Genomic DNA, 22,188 nt, shown 5'->3' on the forward strand with positions numbered 1-22,188 from the left:
GTCTTGCATCCAGAGTCAGCAAAAGGACCCCGTAATCTCCTTCTGAGCAGTTGTCTGACCCACCTTACCATCTGTAGCTGAGAGTTTCAGAAGCCTTGGCTGCTGCTTTGGCTGGGCCAAAAACCTGTTGCCTTGCTTGGGTGGGCCCTGGAGTGCTGAGCTCCAACTCTACCCAGTGTACTAGATCCTTCCTGTGGTCCTTCTAAGTTGTTCTGGGCTGAAATTTAATTTATCTTATCTGTCTGTGAGTTATGCTGCTCTAGAATTTGTTTTGAGGTGTGATATTGCTTTTTGTTGGGTAATTTTATAGAAATTAGATGGGTTCTTTTATTCTTCTCACCATCTGGACTTTGCCCCTGGTATGCTTATTTTTTCAGTCTCTCCAACTCTGGTTACTGATAGCTTTTTGTCATGTTTTCCAATTTGCAGGGTGTCAGGTGAAATCTCAGGGTTGTTCTAATTTGCATTTCTCTTATTAGTGACTTAGAATCCATACTAATCAAGTATTGGTTCCAAGGCAGAAGAACAGTTAGGACTAGGCAACTGGGTTGAAGTGACTTGGCTAGAGTCACATGGCCAGGAAATGTCTGAGGCCAGATTTGAACCATGTCCTCTTGACTCGCACCCAGTTCTCTATGCCACCTAGTTGCCTCTTGCAATTCTTCTTCTGAGAACTGTTTCTTTATACCCTTTTACCACTTGTCTATTGAGGAAAGGTTGCCTTATATCTGTTAATTGTTTATATCTTAGATATCAAACCCTTAAGAGAAATTTGATATAAAAGGTTTTTTTTCCTCCATTTCATCACTTCCTTTCTTATTTTAGGTACGTTAATTCTGTTTGTGCAGAAGTTTTACAGGTTCACATAATAACATATATGCATTTTATCTTTTGTTAATTGCCTTTGATCACTTTGATTCAAACTACATCTCCTTCCCAAAACTGTGAGAGGTATATAATCTGCTCCTCTTCTATTTTAAAAAAATTGTATAATCTTTAATATTAAAGTTAAGTATCCATTTAGAATACAAAGTGGAATATGATATTAGATGTTGGTCTAAATCTAATTTCTGCTATATTTATTTTCAATTTTTTTCCAGCATATTTTTGTTAAATATGAAGTTCTTTCCTGAGAAAAGCTTTCTACTTTATTAAAAATTAGGTTACTATGTTCTATTGTTTCTGATTTTCTTTATCTAGTTTGTTCCAATGATCTACCTATTTAACTAGTACTGGTTTTGGTGATTACTGGTTTATAAGAAAGAGTAAGGACTAGAAATCCTATTCATCTTTTGACTCTACCTCTTTTCATAATTTTCCTTGATATTCTAGATCTTTCCTTTTTCCAAGTGAATTGTTATTATTCTATTATGTCCTGAAATGTATTCCTTTCATAATTTATTTAGCATAGCATTAAAGTAGAAATTAACTTTGGTAGTATTATTTTTATTATTTTAGTCCATCCCTGTCTAGAGCAAAGACCATTTCTCTAGCTATTTAAGTTATTCTTTATTACTTTAATTAGTACTTTATAATTGAATCTATAAAAGTCTTTTGTGTGCTTTAGTAGACTGATTCTCAGTCTACTACTTTGTGCAATTTTTTTAGTTGTCTGGAATGTTTGCCCTTCTTTGAAAAAATTTTTCTAATATTCTTTTCTTTTTAAATATTGAGTTCCAAATTCTCTCTTTCTAGCCCTCCTCCATTCCCTGAGAAGGCAAGCATTTTTTACAGCAAAAAATTACTCTATCATAATCTTATACCACAACTTGTCCAGCTATTTCTCAATTAATGATCATCCCCTCAATTTCCAAATCTTTGCCACCATGAAAAGGGTTGTTATAAATACTCCTGTACATTTAGGCCCCTTTCCTTTTTCTGTGATCTCTTTGGGGTACAGTCTTAGTAGTAATAATGTTGGGTGTCAAGGAGTATATACAATTTTATAGCCAAATGGGCATAGTTCCAAATTGTTCTCCAGAATGATTGGACCAGTTCACAATATCACTAATGGTTTATTAGTGTACCTATTTTCCTTCATCCCCTTCATCACTGGTCATTTCTGATAGATGTGGGGTGGTACCTCAGAAATGTTAAAATGTGCATTTCACTAATCAAGAGGGATTTGGGAACATTTTTTCATATGACAGTAAATAGCTTTGATTTCTTCTTTTGAAAACTGCCTGTTCAATTTGGAACTATGCCCAAAGGGTGCTAAAAGATTGTCTGCTCTTTGATTCAGCCAAAGCACTGCTGGGTTTGTACCCCAAAGAGATAATAAGGAAAAAGACATGTATAAGAATAGCTGCACTCTTTGTGGTGGCAAAAAATTGGAAAATGAGGGGATGTCTTCCAATTGGGGAATGGCTGAACAAATTATGGTATATGTTGGTGATGGAATACTGTTGTGCTCAAAGGAATAATAAAGTGGAGGAATTCCATGGGAACTGGAATGACCTCCAGGAATTGATGCAGAGCGAAAGGAGCAGAACCAGGAGAACATTATACACAGAGAACGAAACACTGTGGTACAATCGAATATAATGGGCTTCTCCATTAGTGGCAATGCAGTGATCCTGAACAACTTGGGAGGGATCTACAAGAAAGAACACTATCCACATTTCAGAGAGGGTAGAACTGTGGGAGTAGAAATACAGAAGAAAAACAACTGCTTGTTCCCATCTCTTTCCCTTCATATTTACTTACTAGGTAAGAAATAAATATATATTTGTGTGTGTGTGTGTGTGTGTGTGTGTTCACACAAATATATTTCCCTCTTTGAAATAATTTCAATGAGAGTGAGGTTTAAGTATTGCCTGCCACCCCTCTAACCCATGTCACCTTCTTTATAAAAGGTCTTCCTTATGTATTATGTGTTATGGGTTAAGTATATGGTCATAGGTTAGACGTAGGTCAATGTTAAGATAGTCTTAAATTTTTAGCCTTTGTATATCTTCTATTGTCTTTCACATTTTTTTGCAAACTAACTTTTTTACTTATTTTACTTTAAAAAAGAAATTAGGTATATTTATGGTATTAAAGGATAAAATCTTATAATATTATGTAATACTATGCATATGCTTTATGCATTTATGATATGCCTTTGCATGTCATCAATCACTTTCACAAAATTCCCCCCAATTTTCCATTTAATTATTATGCTGAACTGTGATACATCAAAACTGTGATGGGGAAAGTCATGATGTGGAAAGGATAACTGTACTCAGTTTTACTAAGTGTGTTATTCTTGGTTATAATCCTAGCTCATTTGCCTTTTTGGGACATCATATTTCAAACCTCTGGTGATGGCAAACCAAGTGGCATATCCTACCCCCTCACTGAGTGCCAGGTGTGCCCTGCTCCTCCTTACCTCACACAGGGGAAGGAGAAAGTGCTTCCATTGGGCATTGGGCTGCTGGGCAGAGGGGTGGGTGAAGTGAGGAATGTACTCAGGGAGTGTAGAGACGGGGAGGGGAGTGGCCTGAGTACTCTGCTCCTCTCCAGCTCTGCCACCTGTAAGTCACCCACTTTACCCCCTGTGTGCTCCCATCGATTGCTGGGCAGGGGTGAGAAATGTGAAAAAAGTGTCATCAGGTATGGTGGAGAGGGGGAGGGGAGCAGCTCCATCCAAGTCCCTCTGCCTTTCTAATAACAAACTCTGGTGGGTGGGGGTTGGGGGGCATGGTGGCACATGCCCACAGAGGGCATTCTGCCTGACATCTTTGGCACTTGTGGCACCAGGTTCACCATTACTGGACTATGATGTAGACACACATAACAGTCTTTTTCAAGGCAGCTCAACCACCTTTGGTGTCTACCTGTCACACAACTCTCACCTATGGCTCTAAGAACCTATAGCACATTTAGCGTTCACTCCCAAGTAAAACCATCTTGGTAAAAGCTCTAAATGAGGTTGAGGGTAACTGACAGGGCTCAAACTATCAGTGACTTAAGGGGATTGTCTACCTCAAGAATAGGAAAACTTCCTCAGGTAGAATGAGCTGATAAGAATGATTTGTTCCAATGTCCACAAAGGTGGTTTGAAGCAGGTGCTGTGGAATGCCTAGAGCTTGGTCAGACATTGGCGACCTCAAGGCTTTCCATTGCACCCCTGACTACTGCCAATAATCCTGACTTTCATCTTGCCATGGGACAACAATAACTTGAAAGAGAAAGTGGACTATGAAACTTTGTCTCATTTAAATCTTATTCAGGTGCAAGTCAACATATCACTTCATAAAGTCATTAGTCCTCTTTAACAACAGCAGCAATAATATTCCTGGGAGTTTTCATTTTGTTATCTCTTTCAGGAAATGATTTGTGGATTTTAAAAATTTCTATTTTCCCTCTGGGTTCAAGATTAAGATATTTAAAATTCCCATAATAATTTCCTGAAATATGAAGTCTAGTCTTTCTTTGATTAAGGCTTTTAGATAGTTGAATAATTCTTAAATGATGTCTCCTTGATCTGTTTTCTAGGTCCGATGTTTTTCTGATGAGATAGTAGATTTTCTTTCATTTTTTTTTTCATTCTTATGAATGTTTTATTCTTTATAACTCCACTCTAATTTTAAAGGAATGATCTTTTCTGGGGTAAAGATATTTTACCAATTACATGTAATGAATTTTCCACATAAGTTTTATGAATTTATAAGATTCAAATTATCTCACTCTCCTCCCTTTCCCGGAGATGAAAGCAATTTGATCTGGGTTATATATATGTTTTATCATGCAAAACTTATTTCCATATTGTTTACTGTTGTAATAGAATGCTCATATAAAACAAATCTCCAAAATAAAAATACAAATAAACTAAAGTGAAAAATCATACGCTGTGACCTGTATTCCAACTCTAGTAGTTCATTCTCTGGAGGTGGATAGCACTCTTTGGCATAAGCCCTTCAGAATTGTTCCAGACCACTATATTGCTGAGAGTAGCTAAGTCTTTCACCATTGATTATTCTATAATATTGCTGTTACTGTGTACAGTGTTCTCTTGGTTCTGCTTATTTCACTCTGCATCAGGTCAAGTAGTCTTTCCAGCTCTTTCTGAAATCATCTTGTTCATTATTTCTTATAGCACAATGGTGAGGAATTATCTTCTTCAGTGAGCTTTTGTACTTCTTTTCCCATATGGCAAATTATGCTTTTTAAGGAGTTTTCCAGTGAATTTTGGTATTTTTTTTATCATTAGATGAGTTCTGCCTTTTTAAAATGCTACTTTCTTTATTATTTTTTTGTGCCTTGTCAGAAATAATTTTCTCTCCAGTGTTGCCTTTTTTTTAAACATCATCTTTCAGTGACCAGGAGGCCAAATATCACTGAATAAATTCAGGTATAGACAAGTCTCAGAAGAGGAAGTTAAAGAACCAATGAACTGAGACAGGAAACTGATTCCACAGGCATTTCCCCGCATGGTGGCCTTGGCAAATTAAAAAACTATGATTGGTTCCTGAGATATGGTGTATGAGAGTTAGTGGGTGGAGAAGAAAGCATATAAGTTCAGACCAGAAGTGAATCTTGGTCTTTGGTGTGTGCATGGAGGAACAGAGTGGACCCTTACTGCGTTGTAGCTACAGGCCCATTATGGTGGCCAATAGATTAGAAAGGTTAAGTACCCCTCTACCTCTCTCCTTCTTTTCCCTCTCTTTACCACTACCACTACTACAACTACTACCACTACTACAACTACTACAACTACTACAACTACAACTACTACTACTACTACTATTTTTGATTTAATAAAGTTATTAAGCTACAGACTCATAATTTTAAATATTACTGCCTCTTTTACCAAGCTGTTAATTCTCTTTTCATAATTTTCTTGCATCATTCTCATTTCTTTCCCAAATTTTTCTTCTAAAACTCTTATCTTTTTAACTTTTCCAGGAATTCTTGTTGGGTCTGGGTCCAATAAACATTTTTCTTTGTAGTTTAGTATATAGTAGCTTTCAGGTGAGAGCTGGGTGGCAGGTAGATACCAAAGATGGAAAGTAGGCCTGAAAAGGGCTCAGCAAATCTTCACAACAGAAGTACTAGTTTTCCCTGAATACTCCACAGATCCAATACACCATAACCTTGTAGATGCAAGAAGCTGTAGTATGTGCAATGGCCACACCCCAGTAACCATCTTTTCAGGCAGGCTAAACCAGGTAGAATATTACCAACAGGTTTCAAATTTATCCACAGGTTTGGGGGATATTTTAGGCATGTGAAGACTTGTCCTGGTAGGGGCAGATGAGAACAATTTGTTCTAATAGCCATGAAGGCAGTGGAAGCAGATGCTATGGAGGGCTTAGAACTTAGTTAGACACTGAAGATGTAAGATCATCCACTGCATCCTGAGCTATCACCAATAGTCTTGACTTTGGCTTACCATTGGACTTGGATGACTGGAAGAAAGAGTGAGGTTGATGGTTGTGCAACTCTGCCTCACTTAAACACAATTGATGTACAAGTCAACACATCCTGAGATGTCACTGATCCTCTGAAAAGGGACAAACAACAGTTTTCATATTGTTGTTTTCTGAGTTTGTCTTGGTGTATTCTGCCACCATAACTGCTTTTTATGGCAATTTTTTGTTGTTTGCTAATTTTTTTCAGCTTATTTCTTAACTTTGAGTTTATGTTAAAATTGGGCTGTCCCCAAGTTTCAGGCTTTTTTGTGCTACTTTTAGAGCTAGTTCTGGGGGTCTGAATGATTTTGGTGCTTTTTGAGGTGGTATGATCCTGAGTGTGGTCATTTCTTTACCAAGAAAGGGTCCTTGGCTCCTCTGTAGCTACAGGTGTAGTACACCTTTTGGCCTTGGAACTGTGACCAAGACCCCTACTCCTTTGTGAGAGACTACAAGCACTCCTCTCTACCTTAGAACTGTGACCCAGAACTGCTTATAGACAAAAGAGTGGCCATCAACACCAGCTACATGTAACATCAGCAAAGGTTCCCTCGTAATCACTTTCTGACTAGTTGTCTGACATTATCACATCTCTGAGATAAGAGAGCCTTAATTTCTGCCACCAATTTCACAACAGCCTCTAATGCCCATGGCTGTTGCTGCTGCTGCTCTTTATGCAAGCCCTCACATTGGTGTCACAGACCTCTACTACTGACCTTCTAAGTTGTCTTAGGCTTATGAAATATCTCACTCTTACCTCTAAAATTTGGTTTGAGGAATTATTTTATGAGTTGTTTGGAGGGGAATGTTGGAAGAGTTCAGTTGAGTTACTACCTGTACTCTATAATCTAGAAAGATCTGTCCTTTTGTTCCCTTTTAGATTTACTATTATATAGAAATGCAGGGTTTTTTTGTGGGGTGTGGGGGGATTATTTTGTAGCCTTCAATTTTTCTGGAGCTATTGTCTCAACTGGCATCATTGCTGATTCTGGGTTTTTCTACTGATTCACCTGTTGATGGGTTGTAAGTTTAAATCATGTTTCAGGCTTATTTTTTAGTTAGCACTTCTATTTGCCTTTACAAGAAGAATTTTAATGATTTCTGCTGTTATTTTGTTGTTTTCCTTGATGGTTGTATTATTTCATACTTATATTTCTGTTGCCTGTTATGTCTGAGCAGCAAATATTCTTCAGGTCTGGTTCTTTCAGAATATTCTGAATGTGTCTTTATTATTGAACACCTGTATTTTTTCATTTATGGTTAAGTTCATATCTGCAAGGTATTTCACCTTGAGTTACATTTGAGTTCAATTGCTCTTTGAAATACAATATGGTCAATTCTGCCAATTATTTCTGCTTTGAAGACCATATATTCCACTCTCAAAATTCTTCCTTCTTTTTTAAACCATTCAGGAAGATGGGCTGTGGTGGTGGTAACGGGGACTATGCATTTATATAGTACTACTACTACTGTGTGTCAGGCACTGTGTTAAGTGCTTTACAAATATTATCTCTGATTCTCAACAATTCCGGGAAGTAGGTGCTATTATTATTTCCATTTTACAGATAAGGACATTGAGACAGGCATAGACTAAGTGACCAGCACAGAGTAATACAGTTAGTGAGTGTCTGAAGCTGAATTTGAATTTATGTGTTCTTGTCTCCAGGCCTACTGGGCCACTTAGATGCTTCAGCAACTCATGGTGCCACCATGTTCTCTTTTCAAAATCCATAGCATTGAACAGAGAGCTAAATGCAATCAAGTTTTTTATTTTTTCTTCTCAATTTCAGAGATTAATTCCTTATCCATTTTTGGTGTATATTTTAAATATGTAGACTGAAATGCTAATTCAATGGACTAGCATGTCAATTCAATAGAATGCTATAATCTGGCCAGGAAAGTATTTTTCATATATTTATTTTTTCCTGTATGAATTGTTATGCTGCTTTCTTTTTAGTTACTATCAATCTCACAGAGAGGATTACAAAGTTTCTCGCCTCATCAAATACTGAATCATTTCCCTTTGTTTTGTAGTATTTACTCATAGGTTCCTGGACTGTTACTAGATCTAGAGGCCATGTTTTCTTTTGCTGTTAATGTTTTTCTTGTCTAATTATGTTCAAGGTCTTTGAATTTTATTCCTCCTAAAATCTTTTGTAATTTCAGTTGTTTTTTCCTTATTTTCCTCTATTGTTCATTTTCTGACCCCTCTTTTCGTCTTCCATTCTTCCAATGGCAGTTTTCCAAGCTGTTGGATCTGAGCGTCTCATCTTCCTCTCCTGACAGGCAATTCACAGTTTATCATCTGTGGTCTCTGCTCCAAGTGACTTCTGGGAACAGAAGCCCTAGCTAAATAAAGTTAGATTCTTTCCCTCAGGTTTAGTGGAGTACCACATAGCACTGTTCCCCCAAGCCCCCCACCCCTTCTCTGTATTCCTCAATTCTTTGGGTCCACTGGCAAAGAGCACTAATGTACCTATTGTAGCCTGAAAAAATTTCTGCTATTTGGCATTTGGATCTCTGCAGGTACTAGGAGGAGAGAGGGAATAAGGGAGAAGGCTGAGATCTATTACAGTTATGGGGATGAGCTTCATTCTCTCTTATTCCACTCTCCGGCGAAGCTATGTTGTGTCACTGCTGCAATGGCAGCTATTACAGCCTTAGCAAATTTCAGAACTGGAGAAATAGGGTTTGGTGTGGAGCTGAATTTTTGTAACAAGCCCATGAATCTGGTTGTGCAGTCTTGCTGCCAGGAGTGTGATAGATAGTATAGAAGGGAATGTTGAGTGTTTGTGTGTGGGGTTGTTTTAATTAGTTCTTTTGGTTTTTACTTCATTTATTTTTTTTTGGTGACCTACACTTTACTTGGCATCCTATACTTGGTGACCTATTCTTGAAATTGCTTTTATCTCTGGTTCAAAATTCCTATTTTAGAGAGTTTGGAAGGTCTTGAGGACTTGAGAAAATGTTTAGTCTTCCATATCTTGTTTGAACTCTTTAATTTTTATAGGTAATCCAAATTCATTCTTCTTTGCCTGTTTAATTTTGTGTGCAGTTCACTGTCTACCTTCAATATCTATCGCAAATTCTAGTCTAGATAATAGGCATTATTCATCTACTTTTTTCCCCTTTGTTACACCACATTCTTTATAGTGATTATACATTTCATTTAGAAGAATTTGTAAAGGGATTTGATCCAATCAGTATAATGTTATAAATAAACCTAAGTATCTGAAAGACCTCACCATTTTAAGGACTTCCTTTTTGATTTGAACTCTGAGTTAGCTGTTTGTCCTTGTTTTACATCTTATTTAATATTAATGAATAAAGGGTCACCTGACAAGTTATCCCTTGTTAAATCTTTGAAGGGATCTTATGCAACTTGGCATATGAATGGCATCACCTTTTAAAAAGAGAACCATTAATTAAGGTTGCATTTTGTTTTACAGCATATTATTTCTTTATAAGGAACAATAAATATGGTAGGCCTGATATTCTCTAATCCTTAATCAACTGTGTGATGGTAAAGACAAAGTCTGCCTTCTTCCAATATCTTTATCTTTTGGTTTTTTTGGAGGTGTGTGTGTGTGTGTGTGTAATTAGTGTCATTAATATCTCATTTTGATAGTAAAGTATGCAGATAAACCTTTAGTTACTGATATTCTTTCTGTTAAAATACAAGACTTCTTGAGGTAGAAACAATCTCATTTTTTCTATTTTCATCCTCAGTGCTTACTTAGCAAAATGCTTAGCTCATAATAAATACTTACTACATGAATTTTTTATTCATTCAGTCATTCTTTCAGTCACCTTATTTTGGTAGTAATAACAACAAAGTCCTGACCTTTTAACCACACTTGAGGTATCTTCTCAGCTTTTAGATCCTTGAGAATTAATCTCTCAATACTCTTTAAATTGTGTCACTTCTTTATATATGAGATCTAGACTACTTGTTTTCCCCATCTTTGTTCTATTCAGTACTATTTCTACTTTCTTCATAGGAATATCTGGGAACATCATGTTAGGATTGCAAGATGATGGTTCCTGTGTCATGGACACATTCTGTAAGATAGTATCTTCCTAATCCCTCTTAATTTTCTTATCTTTGTAAATGAACACTCAATTACCAAAAAACCTCCTCACTTCTAGCTGTCTGCTTCTTCACTCCTGTGATTTCCAACATTATATGATCACTACTCATGCTCATATCAGAGTCTCTCTCCAGATCTACCTGCTCTTTCCATAGGGTCTTTTGGACCACTTCCTTGTGGATTCTTTCCATTTTCTGATTGCTGTTTTCTTTCCAGTTTTATTGTTACATGCCCTCAGGATGAATTTGCCTATGTAGTTTTATCTTTTGGGAAATTATCTTTTAAGAATTAAGTTTTTATGGATATATTTTGTTTTTACATTACCTTTGTTTTTGATAACTGATACAAAAAACAAGTGTGGGGGGGTAAGAATTAAAAAAAAAACTAACTTACATGTTAAATGAATTTGACAGTATGTAAAATGTTCCACATTCACATCTTACCACCTCTGGAAAGAAAGGATGAGATGCATTTTCTCATCTGTCTTTAGGGTGAAGCTTTCACCAAGTGTCCTTTAAAACACATTTTTCCTCTATTGCTTCTGGCCAAATTATGAGGCAATACTTTTCATAATTTTCTAATATTCTTTTAAAAATATTTTACATATATTTTTACATTGGTGTTGTCCTGACTGCCATGCCTCTTTGCTTGGCAAGGAGATGAAATGTTTGCTTTATGCAGCTAGGCATCCATGAAGGCTGGTGAGTTGAAGCTGGGACAAGTCATTTTCTGACTCCCTGCTAAACTTCTTGATGCCCTGAAGGTCACAATGAACCCAGATCCTTGTACAGATTGAGACAGCTCAACAAATATCAGCTTCTGCCATCTTTCCTCTTAGGCTTCTGACAAAACACATTCATTGTATCTCCTTCCTTCTCACTTATTTACTTCTAAGGGTCACATTACCATCATGCTTGCCCTAGTTGTTTCAGGACACTTAGTCTCCTGCTCAAAAATACTTTACCTCCTGCTTATGCCTGATAAAAGAAGGGCTTTTAGATGCCTTCTGGGAAACAACACCACAATAGCCTGGGCAGTAAAAGTATGTATTGACACTGAGAGTCAATCTTGAACATTTTAATTATCTTCAGCAGACCTCACTGTTATTTTGCCAGGATTCATTGGTTAGCATGTTCCCAACTCCCTCTTCTTTCCTCATTTCCATGAACACTCAAGTACTGAAGAACAAATTCCCACCTCCCCATTCCCAGTTACCTCAACTTTCATTCTCCTACACTCTAGACCTGCTTTTCCTTTTCACGGTGCCCTCTAGTAACTGTTTTATAATTAACAAAATTTCTCTCATTTTATATCATTTCCTCTCTTTCTCCTTCTATCTTATGGCAGTTCTTGAGACCAGGCTCCCTCCAGATGACACTGAATCCCTTTCTAGGACTTGGCTGCACTTGCACTTAGACTCCTGATTCACTCATCATGTTGGGGTGTCAGAATACATTTTGTTCCCTACCACCACTTCTAGACTCTCCATCTCTCACCATTACTATACAACCTCTCCTCCTTTCCTCCTTTAAGGATCACACAATCCATTTTATCATCCAATTTAGAATCTGTAAACTTTTATCTAGACTGCATGGACATTCTCCCTCCTTTCTTGAGAAGATCAGTGCTTGGTTCAGTCTTCCTTTCCATCACAAATCTTGCTCTTATGCTAGGAGACAAATATATATACATATACATACTAGGAGACAAATATCATATAACCTAACTTCATGATTCCTTCAACTCAAGTCCCTCCACCCTACCTTACATACAAAGAGATGGCCATCACCCATAAATGTTCCACCTCCATGTACTATCAACTTTGAAATTCCTTTATCTGATCATATCTTTTATCATACTATCTCTATTCTGCCTTCCTCTTTCTAAACTTAGTTCTTTGTCTTTATCATGACCATCATCTATCCCTATATCTATCAGGTCATTACTCTTGTTCTGGCTAATTTCTTCCCCTTTTCAGTGATCTACACTTTCTCTATATATCGCTATACTACATACTTCAATCCTTGCCAAATTCCAACACTGGATTACTCAACCCATCTTCTTTCTTTGCTCCTATTAACATGACTGATGAGAACCAGAGGAAATCAAAATCATGCTGAGTCCACAATACATTTTGTTATATGATCTTGACTAGGTTCTCACTAATTGATTCCTGATCTTACTTCTGTTCCAAATCTTTTTTTTTTCATGTCTCCAATGCTCCTCTCTTCCTCCTCACTCAGCTCAAGATCTTACTCTATGCTTTATCTGAAAAATTGAGGAAAGTTCTTTCTCTTTCTCATCTCACAACCCTTTGACATCTTCTTTCACTATATTTCCTTCACTCATCTCTGATTGAGGTGGTCCTGATTGCCAACACAAAGTCTCTCCCATCCTTAAAAAAATAAACTCACTAGATCCTACTATATTCACCAGCTATCATGCTATATCTATCCTCTCTTTGTCAGCTAAACTCCTTGAAAAAAAGTCAGATATGATAGGTGTCTCCACTTTTTCTTTTCTCACTGTCTTCTTTGAGGCAATAGTCAATGGGATATGATATCCTACAGGCACTTCAAGCTCAAAAGATGCACATTAAAACTTGTTATTATTTTTCTCCAAGTTACTTTTCTTCCAAAATTCCCCATATCTGCAAAAGTAACCACTACTATACTTTTTGTTGATCAGCCTTGAAATCTTGGTGCTCTCTAAGACTCCTCTTATTGTTTACCATCCATATCCAATGAAGTGCCAAATCTTGTTTTTTTGTCTCTATAATAGCTCCTTCATATTATGTTTCTTTCCACTCACACATCTAGTCCAGTGTGCTCTAGTCCAATGTTGGTGAATGTTTTCAAGTTTGAGTGCCCAAACTGCAACTTCAAGCTGCCTATGAGTACCCCATATTACCCCAGAGAGTAGAGGGAGGAAGAGCTCACTTTGGGCAGCTGGACAGAAGGGCACGGAATGCAAAAAATGTCTTTAGGCGCTGGGAAGAGGGGGAAATGGAGCAGCTCCCCCATGCCAATCTGATATTTATGCCAATACTTCGCCAACGCTGGTCTAGACATACTAGCCTACTTGTTCTTCCATACATATAATTACTCATCTCTTGTCTCTGTGCATTTGTACTAGCTGTTTCTCATGCCTGGATTCTTCTCAGCTGAACAGGCACTTCTAAAAGGCCTTTCTATGTTCACTTATTAGTGCCTTTCCCTCCCTCAAAGGCTATCTCCCATCTTCTCTTTGTTTCTTTTAGGTACTTATTTATGTGTATGTTGTGTCTCTTATTAAAATATAAGCTCTGTGAAGGAAGGTACTGCTTTTTTAAAGCAAAATTTTTATTTGAGTCTATATAAAAATGTCCATGTAGAAGGGCATGTATTGACACAAAGTCTATTATTTTCTTCCCAAACTCCTTTCTCCAGGGTTCGGCTCAGTCTACAGGTCTAAGATTAGGTCTAAAAAGATAAAAATGGTCAGAGGTGGGAAGATCAGCAGGAGAACAATCAAGATCATCAAAATTCATGAGAAGGTCAGAATCCAGTGTTAAGTCCAGTTATGCTGAATTTCTTTGCTGTGAGAATTGCAGTGATTTTTAATTACAGGGATTACTTTTGCCTTCTCTTTGCTCCTCCAGTGTTTAGCATAATGCCTGATTCATAATAGGCACTTGATAAATGCTTGTTGACATGATTTGAATGGCACATTATAAGTGCTTGATGAATGGTGATTGATTTAGGCTCTTTTAGCCATTGTATTGGCAACTAATTAGCTAAATTTTTGTAAAAATTGTTATAATTAGAATTGATGTTCTTTACTCCATCCTTTTTTTCTTCAGGGTTGGTAACTTATTTAAATATGCGAAGGAAGAATTGTTTTAATTGCAAGCTGTATCTTTTTTTCATCATTTTTCTCTTTTATTTCTTTATATAGTTTCTTTTTTGTTGGTTTTAATGTTGACTTAATGTACATGGACAGTATCTTCATACTGTAAAGTAACATGTAATTTCCTGGCTATTAAAATATATTCAACTCCATTTTAGGATGATGTTATATGGTGATTTTCATACCTTATAATTCTTTTCCTGAAAAAAGTTTGTGACAGGAGCAACCAGGTGACTTAGTGGATAGTCAATAGGGTTTGACTCTGGCCTCACACTTCCTAGCTAATGACCCTAGGCAAGTTTACTTAACCCCAATTTTCTAGTGCTTACTGCTCTTCTGCCTTGGAATCAATACTAAGAAGGAAAGGGTATAAAAAATAAAGTGTGTGATGTACAGGAGTAAAATTTCTGGGTAATCAATAAGTCCTGAAACATGTTTTCCAATAAAATTTTCACTGTCTTCACTTATGGAATTAGGACTATTCTAATAAGTTATTGCCTGCTGATTCATCTCCTAGAGACAAGACTTCCCAGGAAATGAGGTGCTAAACAAAAAGCTCTATGTAAATGTTAATATGGTTAGTGCATTTATAGCATGCTTTTACATCTAGAGACTTATTCAAAGGGATAAGAATTAAATCAGAAATTCAGACAAGGAAAAAGGACACTTTCATTCTTCTTTCTTGCATTGATAATATATACTTCCAGAGCTTTAAAACTCTTTATTTAAGAAACCATAGCTGTTTCTGTAGAATGAACCTGGATTTTGTAAAAATTTAAGATAAATGTCTCACAAAGTCCAGTCAAGGTCAAAAACTCCTAGTAGAGTGCCAGGTCAGGAGTCAGGAAGATCCGAGTTCAAATCCAATGTGACCCTGGGTATACAATGTGGGATGTTGATCTATGTCTAATTTCTTCCAAACTGATTTCTAGTTTTCCAAGTAATTTTAGTTCTTACCCACAGTGCGTGGATCTTTGAGTTTATCAAGCACATGCTTACTATGTTCATTTACTACTGCATATTGTATTCTTAATCTATTCCAACTAATCTATCACTCTATTTCTTAGCCAATACTATTGCTTTGATGATTACTGAATGATGTCCTATTCTAAAGAATTATAACCTTCTAGTTTAGACATGTATATCAATATTGCCAGAATTTGTTTTAAAAGAAATTAAATAGATATAACCAACAACATTGAGCAAGACTATATGAATTTAACTATAAAGCATTCTTTGCATATTTATGCATATAGATAAAAACAGCTGTAAATAATTGGAGAAATATTAATTACTCATAATTGGTCAAATCAATGCAATAAAAATGACAATCTAAATGATAACCTAAATGACTATCTAAACTAATTACTTTATTTATTGTTATCTATACCACTCAAACTCCCAAAAACAATGTAAGAGATAGAAAATAGAGCTAGAAATAAAGCTAGAAAAAGGAATAATGAAATTCAAATGGATGAACAAAAGTTCAAGCTTTTCAAGAGTAATAATGATAAAAGTATGAAGTGAGGGAGCTCTAAAGTACCAGATCTCAAACAATATTACAATTCTGTAATCATTAAATAATTGGGTATTGGTTAAAAAAAGACCTAGCAGTGGAACTGATTTGTTATGCTACATACAGAAGTTAACACAGTATCACAGAATTTGATAAACTCAAAGACTATAGTTAATGGGAGACTCACCATTTGATAAAAACTCTTGAGAAAACTTGATAGTCTGAAAGAAATTAAGGTTAGACTAACATCTCACATACACATAAAAGTAAGCTCCAAATTGATATATGACCCAGACATAAACGGTTATATCATGTATTAAAGGAACAAGGAAGAAATGATCTCTTGGATCTATTAATAGGGGAAGAATTCATGACTAGGCTACTGATAAAGAGGATGATATAAGATAGCATGAAAATTTTTTATTTTAAAAAATTTCAGTTTTTGCACAAATAAATTTAATGTAGCAGAAAAATAAGTAACTGGGAAAATAATTCCCAAAAGTCTCTCTGATAAAGGTATCATTTCCAAGCTATAAAAGGAATGATTGAAATTTCTGGGACTATTTCTCAATAGATAAATGATCCAATGATATATGTGCAGACAAATTTCAAATAAAAAAATTCATGTTACTATCAGTTATATGTGAAAATGCTCCAAATCACTAATAACTCAGAGAAGTGAAAATTAGAGAACTCTAAGGTTCACCTCACATTTATTACATTGACAAAGATGATTAAAGAGGAGAATGACAAATAGTGAAGGGTAAGCAAGATAAATTTAAAGCATCAGTGGCAGAGTTGTGAACTGGTCCAATCATTCTGAAAAGCAATTTGGAACTATTTCTAGAAAGTTACTAAACTTTACATAATCTTTGACCTAGTTATGCTACTACTAGGCCTATAACCCAAAGAAATCAAAGAAAGAGGAAAAGGATCTCTGTGAACAAAAATATTTAGAGGAAGTCTTTTCATGGTAGTCAGAATTGGAAACTGTGGAGTTATCTTCCTATTGGAGAATGGTTATACAAAATGTGGTGTATGAACGAAACATTATGAAACATTATTATAATGAAATATTATGTCGTAAGAAGCAATAAAATGGATAATTTCAGAGAAAACTGGAAAGATGTTTATGAACTGATGAAGAGTGAAATGAACAGAAGAGAATAATTTATACAATGAAAACAATACAGTAGAGAAAAGTAACTTTGAAAATTATTAGAACTTTATCAATAAATACAATGATAAACCAGGAGTCCAAAAGACTGAAGATAAAATACAAAAACACCATTTGAACCATGACAGAGAGGTGGCAAATTTGAAATGCAGAATTTCAGATATGACTGATAGGAGAATCAGTTTTGCTAGACTTATTTAGATAGGCTTAAGTGATTTGATTATTTATTTATATTTGCTTAATAGAAGGTAAAATGTAGAAGGGAAATAGAAAAGATACCATTATAAAAAACTTCTTACTTAAAAAAAATAATAAAAGCCCCAAAATATTGTAAAAGGAGGAGGGAGAAAGACCTAGCTGCCTAAAATATTCATAGCTGCTTTATTTATAATAAGAATCCTTCCTTAATAAAACCTGGAAACAACCTCTATGTCTAAGAACTGGAGAAGAAATGAATAAATTATCATGTATTACTGCAATGGAATAATATGGTGCCCTAGAAACAGTAAGTATAAGCTAGCTCTGGAATCAGAAGGCCTAGGTTCTGTAAAAATGGAGATTTGAACCCCAGACTTCAATCCCCAGAAGTCCTTGGCTATAATCTCACCTGAGTGTGAGGACAGAATTTTTATTTAAAGGGCTCTCTGCCTCCCAAGAGCCTCTTCTTCCACTTCTAAGCACGTGCGTCTCTACCTGGCAGGCAAGATGTAAGTGGCTGTGAATGGGCTATGTGCCCTAGGCATGTGCTTTCTTATTTTGTATTTCTTATTTCCTTGATTTCTAATAATCTTTAATAAAGCTCTAAAATATAATAACTTTTAGTAGAGAAACTAATTTAGATGTTACAGTTCTAAAGTGTAGGTTATTTTTAACATTGCACTATTTAATATTTATCATAGAATGTTATCTTCTGTTTTTTAATAATAGAGAAAATTTATCACCTTCAACATAGACACATTACAATGAACATAAAGAATAGCTTACAAATACAATATCCAGTATTTTGCTATTAAGTATATAAGTACTAAAAAAAGAAATTAAATTATTTTCTATATTTTATACATATATATAGATATTTTGAGTACCTTTTATATGTCACTTTTCAAAGAAGAAAATCTCTCTTGAAAATAGGGAATTTACAAACAAAGATTCTCCTTTTATATAGAAATATCCTTATCTGCTACAGCTTTTAGGATTTGGGCATTAAATTCTTTGGAATCCAGGAATTTATGGTATTTTATGATATTTATGAAAATCCAATCACCAATACAAATGGGTCTCAATTACATTACTAGAATTCTGAAAATATCAAAACAAAAACACTGTAAAAATGTTTAAACTGTTATATTGAACAGTTACTTTTAAAAGAGGATATACCAATTCAAAAGAGGATAAGAGAGTTATACAACTAGTGTAAGGAGTTGCAAAAATTGTTTTACGGGCCAAATTTGATTCTTGGAATCCTAAGTTAAGTATTGTTTATTATACTTACATCTCTGTGTCCACTGCTAGCTGAATCATGGAGTGGTGTATCATCATCTAATCCTTGTGTGTTAACATCTGCTCCTGCTGCTATGAGGATTTTAGCAACATCATAGTATCCAACATTACAAGCTTCATGTAGTGGTGTCCAACCTAAAGTTGGAATATTAAATTAACATTAAGTTATTCTGTATTAAAATAGTGCAAAATATGTGAATACAAGTATATAACATGTATTGCTTTAAACTTTGCAAAACACCTTGTATTATTTCAACCCTGTGAAGCAGATGCTACTATTATCTCCATTTATACTGATAAGGAAACTGAGGTTAAGTGAGGTCAAAAGACTTATCCATAATTCGGGTTTGAAGTGAGATTAAGTTCAGGCCTTCCTGACTTGAAGTTCTGCATTCTACAGTGTAAAAAATAGACTCGAATACAGGACTACAATCCCCACGAGCCTTTGCTCCACTTCCCCAGAATGCCTTGTAATCTCACCTGGGCCGAGATCGAGAAGATATTTAAGCAAAGGCTTTTGAAGGGTCTTGGCCCTTTTTGGACTTCCGTTTTTGGAGCAGAGGCGTCTCTTCCATGATGTGAGGTTATTTTGTCTAGGCCTCTGGCCTAGGCACATGTTTCTTACTTGTATATTCTTAATCTTTAACCTTTAATAAACCTTAAAAAAATATAATACTCCTTGCAGAGAGAAACTAATTTCTACCTGCCTCAGTCTCCCCATCTCCCCTAAATTTTAATCTTTACAGTTGGCGACCTAATGGAAAAAAGAACTTTCAGTCTTCTGATTTCTTTTCTGATCTTAAATTCAGTTTTAATATCTAGTACCTAGAAAAAAAAATTTTTTTTTTGAGCCATATGTCTCTGGCCAAGGTTTTCTACCCTCGCAAAGCTGCTACAGGCTCTGGACCTGCTGCCCACCCCACCTGGCTCGGCCCCGCCGCTTCCTGCCTGCAGTCTGCAGCCCTGATCATCCTCACCTGGTACCTGGTCCCGGCCTTGACCACCCCCGCAGCCGCTCCTGCTCCTGGCCTCTCACCGGCCCGCTGCCTGCCTATTTCTGCGCCCCAGACCCACAAGCGTGACCCCAGCCGGCTCATCACCCAGATCCTTGGAGCAGATCGCTCAGGACTCATTGCGACCAGCTGGTAACAGTATTGGCCACGTGGGCAGAGGGGAGAGACCAGAGGGAAAGGAGAACTGGGCAATTTTCCCTTAGGCTAAGCCTCCACGTGGCTGGGGGTATTGGCCACTGCGGGATCAGAGAGGGGAAAGAGAGAAAAGACTAGAGAGAAGAAACAGACTTTTCAAACAGAAACCTAAAAAGCAATGGGCTGTTTAAAAGGATTTTTGACTCTTCTGGCAATTTCATTGATTTTGCCTGCCTGTCTGGGAGCAGACTCAGCCCAAAGATTCAACTTTAACTTTGGGGAGGAAAATGGGTGGCCCAGCGAACTGGAAGCCAGGCCCAGAGACGGGAGGTCTCTAGTTAAAATCTGGCCTCCGATGCTTCCCAGCTATGGGGCCCTGGACGGATCCCTTGAACCCCATAGCCTAGCCTTTACTACTCTACCTTCGGACAATAGACATTTAAATGGATAATTAAAAACAAACAAACAAAAAAAAAACCCCAAGGAACTTTGAAGAGACTAAAGGCTATATTCTAAGGCATTTCAGACTCCAATGGTTTATAAAAATCTCTGTATTCTATTGCATTTTTTGTTATGGTTTAACTTTGTGATTTTAAGTTCATATATTACTGGATTGAATATTATTCTGTGAACTGAAGGTTGATTGAATTTATTTTGAATGTACTGAGTTTTAAAATTCTGTTGTTTTCCCCTATAACTGTGTTGAACAAATATTGTGAATAAGCCCATATATGAAAAAAAACAGCTTTTTTCTATTTTGCCGAGGATAGATGGATTTCAGAACTGGTTATAATTGTATTAACAACCTTGGAAATTTTAATGTGCTAAATACCTCAAATGATTTGATTTTAAGGGTTTTTAAAATATGATTTTGGAATTTTTTTTAACAGTCTGGTTATTTTTGCCTGCCCCTACCACGAGGTAAGGCCCATTCTAGTAGCTGAAGTGAAATGTATTTTATAACCCCCAACCTTCCCACATGTGAATGGAAGTTGGGCAGTTAATTTCAGGGCATTTGTATCCCTATAAGCCTCCAAGAAAAAGGAGCACTCCTTTATTTATGCTCTTTAGCTCACTATTTTACTTCTACCAGAATGATATATAGATTTCTTGATTATGTTCTTAACCCAAGATGAGTTTTACTTTGTTTAAAAAATTATGTTTATTACCAAGGTTGAAAGATTGCTACGTTTGTAAAAATTGTGACAAATGTCCATCAATTCATAGGTTTTAAAAATGTCACACAGCAACTTATGTGAAATATGAAAGTGTGTTTGTTTGCTATTGTAATTAATTGGGCTATTGAGAATTTTGGGGATTTTGATATCTACATATTTGTACTACTGTATTTTTAAAGATGAAAAAATTGTTAACCTTGTTCAATTCATTTGCCTTCTACTCACAGTGATCATGGCCAGATATTAAGAGGAAATGGATCTCATTTTTTGGTGAGAAAGCCTTGCATTTTATATTTTCTTAACTGACACAGAGTGTCAATGGTTATAAGCTATATTTTTGAATTTTTTAAAGCTCTTTTATTGTTATATTTTTCTTGCATGTGCAATATACTTTTTCAGTTTTTTAATTATTTTTTCTCTCCTTTTTATATTTGAAGCACATGTCACCAGCATTAAGATTTTCTTTAACCTTTTGATTTTTCAGCACTACAAATAAGATACATTTGTCAGAGCATGCCCTAAAAAGCTTGTGACTATAAAAATGATTCCACTAATTATTTAAATAAATTATGGGACTTTGCTTAATGATTCTGTCTGATTCCAGGACAAGAGCTACACACAAGAGCCATTTCATAGGGCCAAAGAAAGGCTAATCTAGGATGGATTGATGCACTTCTAGGCCAATACAAAAGTCTTGAACCTAGTGTGAAGACTCGAGGTTACTATGTTTAACATGTGTTAAGACATAGGCTTTCCTTGTATCTACACTCACCCTGAAGATACTCACAGACGAGTATCCCCGAAACCTTGGCTCCTATAATCTGGTCCCTATCTTTTCTGCCTCTCATAGTGTGGTGACTTTCTGTAGTCCTGGCAATGATTGGGTAAATGCATCATTACTTAGATCATTTTGATTGGGCCCTGATTGAAGGACCTGTTATAGATTTATTTTTCTTCTACTTGGAATTTTTACACATAAGACTTTGATAGTCTATATTTTCATCCAGAAATTTTTCTTTTGGATTTTCTGATGTCTTTTTAATATCTCTTGCCAATTGATTCATATACCTCATACCTCAGCCATGCATCCCTAACTGATTCTGAATCTTTCAATCACCCACAACACGGGGGAATGTAAAAAAAATCATTATTTAAATTGCAAAGTTTAAATTCCTTTTGAGAAGAATTTTAGGTAAAGAAGATGCTACTTCCCTGAATCCAGAAACTGAACTGTTGGAGAAGCCATCATGAAGAAGCCTCCAGACCACGAACTGCACAAAATGAACTTTGGGTGT

The 22,188-nt window shown here is 36.0% G+C and overlaps 1 protein-coding gene across 14 annotated transcripts in view; it reads right to left on the reverse strand.

Moving 5' to 3' along the window:
* ANKRD12 (ankyrin repeat domain 12) overlaps positions 1-22,188 on the reverse strand; it is a 217,647-nt gene that overhangs the window by 47,607 nt on the left and 147,852 nt on the right. For all 14 annotated transcript variants that reach the window (XR_008917670.1, XM_056823667.1, XM_056823664.1 and 11 more), the window contains one exon: positions 18,560-18,702. Coding sequence is in view for 13 of the 14 variants with exons in the window: in XM_056823667.1 (XP_056679645.1) it covers positions 18,560-18,702 (143 nt within the window). In the remaining variant the exon portion in view is untranslated. The remainder of the gene's footprint in view (positions 1-18,559; positions 18,703-22,188) is intronic.

The sequence above is a fragment of the Monodelphis domestica genome, chromosome 3 (genome assembly GCF_027887165.1).
Source record: "Monodelphis domestica isolate mMonDom1 chromosome 3, mMonDom1.pri, whole genome shotgun sequence".
NCBI lineage: Eukaryota > Metazoa > Chordata > Mammalia > Didelphimorphia > Didelphidae > Monodelphis > Monodelphis domestica.